We start from the raw sequence: 9,523 nt of genomic DNA on the forward strand, positions 1-9,523 counted from the left end.
ACATCAATAGACTTTACGCCTGTATTTCTTTTCACACAAGACTCGTCTGAAGGTAGACCAGTTTGAAAAATGAATAGATGTATACAGTTTATTAGATTCACCCATCTAGTTCTGGGTTGGACCCTCCCATTGCCACCAGAAAAGCCTGAATTCTTCAGGTCTTGGAAACATTCCTCAATTGGTATCAAGGGACTTAACGTGTTCCTGGGAAACATCATTACACCTCCTCCACCAGCCTGTACTTTGACACCAGGCAGGATGTGGCCGTGGACTGATGCAGCTTCCACCAAATCTTGACTCTACCATCAGCATGATGCAACAGGAACCGGGATTGATCAGGCCAGGCGATGTTTTCCACTCAATTGTCCAGCTCGCATGACATCTGCCATTCTGTTTTGACCTTTCATCAACGAGCTGTTTTCACCCTAAAGACCTGCCACAGAATGGAAGATTTTTGCTTGTCACACCATTCCCCAGCCATGCAATCTCCATAGACAAACATTGGCCGTAGAATTGCCTTACACAAGAGCTCAGTGACCTTCAATGTGGCACCGTCATAGGAAACCACCTTTTCAACAAGTCAGTTTGTAAAAAGTCTTCCAGGAGAACGTTAACTGCTCGAATGCATAGTGCCAACTAAAGTTTGGTGGAGGGATAATGGTCTGGGGCGGTTCATGGTTCGGGCCCTTAGTTTCAGTGAAGGAAAATCTTAATGCTACTGCGTACATTGTAGACAATTCTGTGCTTCCAATTTTGTGGAATCAGTTTGGGGAGGGCCCTTTCCAGTTTCAGCATGACGATCCCCGTGCAGGTTTATACATAAATGGTTTGAGATTGGTGTGGAAGAACTTGACTGGCCTGCACCGAGCCCTGACCTCAACTCAAATCGAATACTTTGGATTAATTGAAACACCAACTACGAACCAGGCCTAATCGCCTTAAATCAGTGCCAGACCCCACTAATGCTGTTGTGGCTGAATGGAAGCACGTCCCCACAGCAATGTTCCAACATCTAGTGTAAAGCCTTCCCAGAAGAGTAGAGGCTGTTATAGCAAAGGTGTAAGGGTTTTCTGGTGAAAGAGAAGCGGACCAAAAAGCAGCATGGTGGTTATTCATGTTCTTTCATTTATAAAGAAACTACACATGAGATAACTAACAAAAACAACAAACGTGAGAAAACCTAAACCAGTCCTATCTGGTGCAAACACAGAGACAGGAACAATCACCCACAAACACACAGTGAAACCCAGGCTACCTAAGTATGATTCTCAATCAGAGACAACTAATGACACCTGCCTCTGATTGAGAACCATACTAGGCCAAAACATAGAAATCCCCAAAACCTAGAAAAACAAACATAGACTGCCCACCCAACTCACGCCCTGACCATACTAACTAAATACAAAACACAGGAAATAAAGGTCAGAACGTGACAACAGGGGGAGGGGGACCAACTCCATGATTTTGTTAATGAGATGTTTGACAAGCAGGTGTTCACATACTGTGTCATGTGGTGTGTGTTTTAATTATAAAATTACAGGCTGAACATTTACTTACCCCACTAAAGTTATTAATTTCACTTCTTTGATGTCCTGTTCACACAGAGCAATGATGTGAATCACCCACACATTCTAGCTCGCTAATACTGTACTGAACATGTTCATTTTCTGGCAAGCTTCCTCCAAACATTGGCATGAACATGAAGTTCCCTAACCATTAATAGATCAGTCTGGCCCTAAATGATCAGATGGCATCAACATGTAACAAAACCAGGGAACATGAATCATCTTTCATCCTACAAGTTCTAATACAACATTTACTCGTGTAAAGATGAAGAGCATGTACTTTATTTTACAGGGTGATATAATGCATGAAGCAAACAAGGGAATGATTTAGTGAAATGTGACGATGTAGAATCAGTCAAGGGATCTTTCATCCCTCTGTGGTCTGGAACAATTCTTCAGACTCAGAGTAGCATGGTTCTGATTCTGGACTCTGAACTCCTGTATATATTGGAATGACATGACGATGTCTATGGAGGACCACAGCTGTCATAATTAGAATTACATTAGAAGAGATGAAGAGATGTCATGACAGAGGGACACAGGAAGAAGGGAGATCATGACACTGAAATCATTGGAGCATCTTGTAAAGAAAGCATAAAGAGGTCCAAGGTAGGAAGCAAGGTAGGAAGCAAGAGTAGTGATGTGTCGGACTATATAGTGGGGCCTCCTTTACCACCACAGGGCCTCATTTAGACTTAGTGGAACAGTTGATTCTAGCAGTGCCTGGTGGAGTGTCAGTACCCTGGATCTTCTGTCCAGAACTGTTCACACACCAACAGTAACCTACCAGAAAGAGACATGTTAGTAACCTGTTACATAATACAATATTTACACAAATATACATTTTACTGTAACACATTGAATTGTCACGTACAACTGCATTGGAGCATTTATTGTGTGTGTGTGTGTGTGTTTTAACCTGTAGAGCCCCAACATTGCTCAGGGGTGTATTGTCCAGCGGCGTCACACATGGGGATGTAGGCTCCAACTTGGCCATGTGGCACGGCAGCATTTCTAGCATCCTCACATGGGGTCTTGGGTCGTATCGCACCATCTGGACACACAGGCAACATACATTGTAATGTGGACATAACATAAAAATTATGGATATACATTCTGGAATCATGGACTGTGTTCTATATGGGACCCTGTTCCACTTTGGGCCCTGGTCAGGAGACTGCATCCTATATGGGACCCTGTTCCCCTTTGGGCACTGGTCAGGAGACTGCATCCTATATGGGACCCTGTTCCCCGAAGGGCCCTGGTCAGGAGAAGTGCCCTATACAGAATAGGAAGCCATTTCAGATGTACATTTCTGAAATATTCAGTTGTTGCTTCACTACTTCAGAGATCTTCACTGGGTCTCTCCCTCTGTCCTGCCTGTGAGTTAAATTCTCCCTCCTCTCCTTTTTAAGGACCCGTCCAGTCAGAACCCTCCCTCTGGAACCCCGCCCGGAGAGTTGGATGTCCAAAATGGCGGCGAGTAGTGAAGAAAAAAAATGCAGGAAATTAAGAAGTAATTGTTTTGGCAACAGCTGTGCTGGATTGAGAACAATATGGCTGTCAGTTCTGATGGTATGTAGCAAGAGGATGAGGGTTAAGGACCTGAATGGTCGGTAGTGGAAAGACCCAGGAAGAAGAGAGATCATGACACAGAAAGACAGGAAGAAGAGAGATCATGACACAGAAAGACAGGAAGAAGAGAGATCATGATACAGAAAGACAGGAAGAAGAGAGATCATGACACAGAAAGACAGGAAGAAGAGAGATCATGACACAGAAAGACAGGAAGAAGAGAGATCATGACACAGAAAGACAGGAAGAAGAGAGATCATGATACAGAAAGACAGGAAGAAGAGAGATCATGACACAGAAAGACAGGAAGAAGAGAGATCATGACACAGAAAGACAGGAAGAAGAGAGATCATGATACAGAAAGACAGGAAGAAGAGAGATCATGACACAGAAAGACAGGAAGAAGAGAGATCATGATACAGAAAGACAGGAAGAAGAGAGATAATGACACAGGAAGAAGAGAGATCATGACACAGAAATCAGTTTAGCATCTTGTAAAGAAAGCATAAAGAGGTCCAAGGTAGGAATCAAGAGTAGTGATGTGTTGGAGTTTAAAGTGGTGATGGTGTTGGATGAGACCACAGGGCCTCACTTACTCTGGGTGGAACAGATGATTCTAGCAGTGCCTGGTGGAGTGTCAGTACCCTGGATCTTCTGTCCAGAACTGTTCACACACCAACAGTAACCTACCAGAAATGGACATGTTAATAACCTGTTAAATATATAATATTTACACATTTTACTGTAACATATTGAATTGTCATGTTCAACTGAATTGGAGCATTTATAGTGTGTGTGTGTGTGTGTTTTAACCTGTAGAGCCCCAACATTGCTCAGGGGTGTATTGTCCAGCGGCGTCACACGTGGGGATGTAGGCTCCAACTTGGCCATGTGGCACGGAATCTCTAGCATCCTCACATGGGGGCTTGGGTAGTATCATAGTATCTGGAAACAGGTAACATGAACTGTAATGTGGACATAATATTGCAGGACAATATACATTTCTGGACATACATTCTGGAATCTTGGGGTGCGTCCCATATGGGTCCTATTCAGAAGTAGTTTTTACGGAATAGGGTTCCATTTCAGATGATACCTAGGTACTTCCTGGATAAATATTAATTCTGCTACTTGTTTAAAACGCCTGTGGAGTCAAATTCCAGTTTCGTATAACAGCTGATGAAACTAAGACTGAAAATTGTATCAGTGTTATTTCCTGATAGTTGCTAGACAATCCAATGATACATCCAGTTGAATGATCAAACCATTCATATCAGAATACCTCAGTCCAGCATCTAGACACCAATATACATCTCTGGTACTAGAGGAGTGGCAGGTAGCCTGCAGTTAGAGAGTTGGGCCAGTAGTTCAAATCAGTGAGCTGACAAGTTGATATATCCATCTATGTGCCCTTAAGCAAGGCACAACCTTCATTTCTCCAGTGTCCAGGTTGATAATGGCAGACCTCTCAGAGGGTGTCCCATGGAGAACCGGTAATGAATAGACACACATTTCCAAATCACACCTGTGTATTAACACCTACATGTGTGAAGTAGGTGTGGTATGTTTAATTAAGATGTTGGTGGGTTGGTGTGACGTCTGTCACGCTTACCTCCCAGAGCAAAAGCCGTGCTGACAAGCAGAATGATGGTCAATATCGCCATGGTGATAGTCTCCTGAGAGAGAGAAAGAGAGATTAGTTGAGCATTTTAAAGGATCTGGAATGGCTGTGGGTACTAGAGGAGAGGTTAAGGAAATCCACTATTGGGTACAAAACCGAAATAACAGCCAAAGCAGCATTTTCTAAACCCAGTCCTGAGGACCCCAAGAAGAAGTATGGGCAACACGGTGCTACTAGTCTTCTGATGTAACTCAGTCCTGAGGACCCCAAGAAGAAGTATGGGCAACACGGTGCTAATAGTCTTCTGATGTAACCCAGTCCTGAGGACCCCAAGAAGAAGTATGGGCAACACGGTGCTACTAGTCTTCTGATGTAACTCAGTCCTGAGGACCCCAAGAAGAAGTATGGGCAACACGGTGCTACTAGTCTTCTGATGTAACCCAGTCCTGAGGACCCCAAGAAGAAGTATGGGCAACACGGTGCTAATAGTCTTCTGATGTAACCCAGTCCTGAGGACCCCAAGAAGAAGTATGGGCAACACGGTGCTACTAGTCTTCTGATGTAACCCAGTCCTGAGGACCCCAAGAAGAAGTATGGGCAACACGGTGCTACTAGTCTTCTGATGTAACCCAGTCCTGAGGACCCCAAGAAGAAGTATGGGCAACACGGTGCTAATAGTCTTCTGATGTAACCCAGTCCTGAGGACCCCAAGAAGAAGTATGGGCAACACGGTGCTACTAGTCTTCTGATGTAACCCAGTCCTGAGGACCCCAAGAAGAAGTATGGGCAACACGGTGCTACTAGTCTTCTGATGTAACCCAGTCCTAAGGACCCCAAGAAGAAGTATGGGCAACACGGTGCTACTAGTCTTCTGATGTAACCCAGTCCTGAGGACCCCAAGAAGAAGTATGGGCAACACGGTGCTACTAGTCTTCTGATGTAACCCAGTAATGAGGACCCCAAGAAGAAGTATGGGCAACACGGTGCTACTAGTCTTCTGATGTAACCCAGTCCTGAGGACCCCAAGAAGAAGTATGGGCAACACGGTGCTACTAGTCTTCTGATGTAACCCAGTCCTGAGGACCCCAAGAAGAAGTATGGGCAACACGGTGCTACTAGTCTTCTGATGTAACCCAGTCCTGAGGACCCCAAGAAGAAGTATGGGCAACACGGTGCTACTAGTCTTCTGATGTAACCCAGTCCTGAGGACCCCAAGAAGAAGTATGGGCAACACGGTGCTACTAGTCTTCTGATGTAACCCAGTCCTGAGGACCCCAAGAAGAAGTATGGGCAACACGGTGCTACTAGTCTTCTGATGTAACCCAGTCCTGAGGACCCCAAGAAGAAGTATGGGCAACACGGTGCTACTAGTCTTCTGATGTAACCCAGTCCTGAGGACCCCAAGAAGAAGTATGGGCAACACGGTGCTACTAGTCTTCTGATGTAACCCAGTCCTGAGGACCCCAAGAAGAAGTATGGGCAACACGGTGCTAATAGTCTTCTGATGTAACCCAGTCCTGAGGACCCCAAGAAGAAGTATGGGCAACACGGTGCTACTAGTCTTCTGATGTAACTCAGTCCTGAGGACCCCAAGAAGAAGTATGGGCAACACGGTGCTACTAGTCTTCTGATGTAACCCAGTCCTGAGGACCCCAAGAAGAAGTATGGGCAACACGGTGCTACTAGTCTTCTGATGTAACCCAGTCCTGAGGACCCCAAGAAGAAGTATGGGCAACACGGTGCTACTAGTCTTCTGATGTAACTCAGTCCTGAGGACCCCAAGAAGAAGTATGGGCAACACGGTGCTACTAGTCTTCTGATGTAACCCAGTCCTGAGGACCCCAAGAAGAAGTATGGGCAACACGGTGCTAATAGTCTTCTGATGTAACCCAGTCCTGAGGACCCCAAGAAGAAGTATGGGCAACACGGTGCTACTAGTCTTCTGATGTAACCCAGTCCTGAGGACCCCAAGAAGAAGTATGGGCAACACGGTGCTACTAGTCTTCTGATGTAACTCAGTCCTGAGGACCCCAAGAAGAAGTATGGGCAACACGGTGCTACTAGTCTTCTGATGTAACCCAGTCCTGAGGACCCCAAGAAGAAGTATGGGCAACACGGTGCTACTAGTCTTCTGATGTAACCCAGTCCTGAGGACCCCAAGAAGAAGTATGGGCAACACGGTGCTACTAGTCTTCTGATGTAACCCAGTCCTGAGGACCCCAAGAAGAAGTATGGGCAACACGGTGCTACTAGTCTTCTGATGTAACCCAGTCCTGAGGACCCCAAGAAGAAGTATGGGCAACACGGTGCTAATAGTCTTCTGATGTAACCCAGTCCTGAGGACCCCAAGAAGAAGTATGGGCAACACGGTGCTACTAGTCTTCTGATGTAACCCAGTCCTGAGGACCCCAAGAAGAAGTATGGGCAACACGGTGCTACTAGTCTTCTGATGTAACCCAGTCCTGAGGACCCCAAGAAGAAGTATGGGCAACACGGTGCTACTAGTCTTCTGATGTAACTCTGGTATCACTTCTTCAACCACATACAATAGATTAGCCTGGCACACAGGAATATGTATCCTTCCCACATGGCTCCTTACTCCTTGTGTAGTGGACTACCTTTGACAAGGGCCTACAATGCACTACATAGGGAATGGGAAGCATTATAGATAGTCAGAGACTACCCATTTACTGCAAAGGTAACTAGTAGTCTACGCTCTTAAATTCAGGGGGTCACTCCACAAAAATGGTACTGGGAGACACCCAGTGAATCCCTTGGAAGAGTGCAGAAGGTCAGAGGGCATCATTATTTAATAGACTATCTGCATCTCCAATGTTACCTAAATGTTATATGCCCTTGTCAAATGTAGTGCACTATGTAGTTGTGCCATTTTTGTGGAGTGGCCCCCTGAATTTAAGAGCGTAGACTACTAGTTACCTTTGCAGTAAATGGGTAGTCTCTGACTATCTATAATGCTTCCCATTCCCTATGTAGTGCATTGTAGGCCCTTGTCAAAGGTAGTTAACTACACAAGGAGTGAGGAGCCATTTGGGAAGGATACATATTCCTGTGAAGTGAAGTGAGTTTTAATATTAATAATTAATACACAGGTGTGATTTGGAAATGTTTTTCTATTCATTACCGGTTCTCCATGGGACACCCTCTGAGAGGTCTGCCATTATCAACCTGGACACTGGAGAAATGAAGGTTGTGCCTTGCTTAAGGGCACATAGATGGATATATCAACTTGTCAGCTCACTGATTTGAGCTACTGGCCCAACTCTCTAACTGCAGGCTACCTGCCACTCCTCTAGTACCAGAGATGTATATTGGTGTCTAGATGCTGGACTGAGGTATTATAATATAATATATGCCATTTAGCAGACGCTTTTATCCAAAGCGACTTACAGTCATGTGTGCATACATTCTACGTATGGGTGGTCCCGGGGATCGAACCCACTACCCTGGCGTTACAAGCGCCATGCTCTACCAACCGAGCTAGAGAAGGACCATGGTTTGATCATTCAACTGGATGTATCATTGGATTGTCTAGCAAATATCAGGAAATAACACTGATACAATTTCCAGTCTTAGTTTCATCAGCTCTTCTACAAAACACAGAACCAGAATTGACTGACCAGGGCTTTTAAACAACTTCAATATTTAGCCGGGAAGCTCTGATTTGAACTACTGGCCCAACTCTCAAACAGCGTCCAGAAATGTATATTGTCCTGAAATGCTATGTCCACATTACAATGCATGTGACCTGTGTCCAGATGCTATGATATGACCGAAGACCCCATGTGAGGATGCTAGAGATGGCACTTTAAATGGCTCAATTGGAGCCTACAATCCCCCACGTGTGACGACAATGGACAATACACCCCTGAGCAATGTTCAGGCTCTACAGGTTAACACGGATGCACATGCAGACACTAAATCCTCCAATTCAGTTGAATGTGACAATTCAATGTGTATATGCAACATGTCTATTTCTGGTAGGTTACTGTTGGTGTGTGACCACTACTGGACAGAAGATCCAGGGTACTGAGACTCCACCAGGCACTGCTATCAACTGTTCCACCAAGGTGTGTGTGTACATACTCATTCACTAAATGTTATTTATTTGCGGCTGATTCTTGATGTGTATTTTTCTTGTTTTCTAATTGTAGATGAAAGGCGTTGGAGGTAAGATGTAGAAGACTGACAGTTGTCTTTACTGTACTACAGGAACTGATTCACATCCCATACAAATAAATACATGAAGGAATCCAGAGATTAAAGTGTTGATTTACTTACGTTATTGTTGGTGTGATTTTTCTGAACCAGTCCAATTCTGGGAAATGGAGGAAGGACGAGGACCTTTATGGTGACTGTATTACCACACCCACCGGAATTTACAGAACATGAAGGCAGTCAAATGCCACGTGACCATGTAGTAGTTAGGCTTCTCCAAACTCTGATGCTGGTGATGGTCATTAGTAGTCTACCACACCTGCTAACTGCCGGGTACTCAGCACTCTATTGTCCCTCTAATCACTCTGACATCAACTCTGACCTCATCTTAAATAAACATCTTAAATAAACATAACACACCTACTTCACACACACACGTATATTTCCATTAAATTTACAATGGCAAAGACAATATAGGGAAGAGAGATGGGGGAAGAAAAAAAATTCTGAACAGTTAGTCCTCGGGGTTTTGCCTGCTACATAAGTTCTGTTATACTCACAGACATGATTCAAACAGATTTAGAAA

General features: G+C 44.6%; 1 protein-coding gene across 1 annotated transcript; it reads right to left on the reverse strand.

Annotated features, from left to right (window-relative positions):
- Window positions 1-1,831: 1,831 nt before the first annotated feature.
- Window positions 1,832-9,090, reverse strand: LOC124008323 (saxiphilin-like). Its single transcript, XM_046319491.1, has 6 exons — window positions 9,061-9,090; window positions 4,753-4,816; window positions 3,954-4,085; window positions 3,737-3,826; window positions 2,485-2,619; window positions 1,832-2,348 (listed from the first exon to the last, which is right to left on the reverse strand). Exons 2-6 carry the CDS (start codon window positions 4,802-4,804, stop codon window positions 2,251-2,253), a joined length of 507 nt encoding a protein of 168 aa, XP_046175447.1. The 5' UTR covers window positions 4,805-4,816; window positions 9,061-9,090; the 3' UTR covers window positions 1,832-2,250.
- Between the last annotated feature and the right edge of the window lie 433 nt (window positions 9,091-9,523).

Source organism: Oncorhynchus gorbuscha, linkage group LG21 (genome assembly GCF_021184085.1).
Source record: "Oncorhynchus gorbuscha isolate QuinsamMale2020 ecotype Even-year linkage group LG21, OgorEven_v1.0, whole genome shotgun sequence".
Taxonomy (NCBI): Eukaryota; Metazoa; Chordata; class Actinopteri; order Salmoniformes; family Salmonidae; genus Oncorhynchus; species Oncorhynchus gorbuscha.

Excerpts from the sequence above, each read along its gene's own strand:
- LOC124008323 (XM_046319491.1), bottom strand. The coding sequence starts at position 4,804 with ATGGCGATATTGACCATCATTCTGCTTGTCAGCACGGCTTTTGCTCTG. Across the intron at positions 4,086-4,752 it reads CACGGCTTTTGCTCTGGGAG|ATACTATGATACTACCCAAG; the intron begins GTAAGCGTGACA and ends ACCTGTTTCCAG. Across the intron at positions 2,349-2,484 it reads GCAATGTTGGGGCTCTACAG|GTTACTGTTGGTGTGTGAAC; the intron begins GTTAAAACACAC and ends TCTTTCTGGTAG.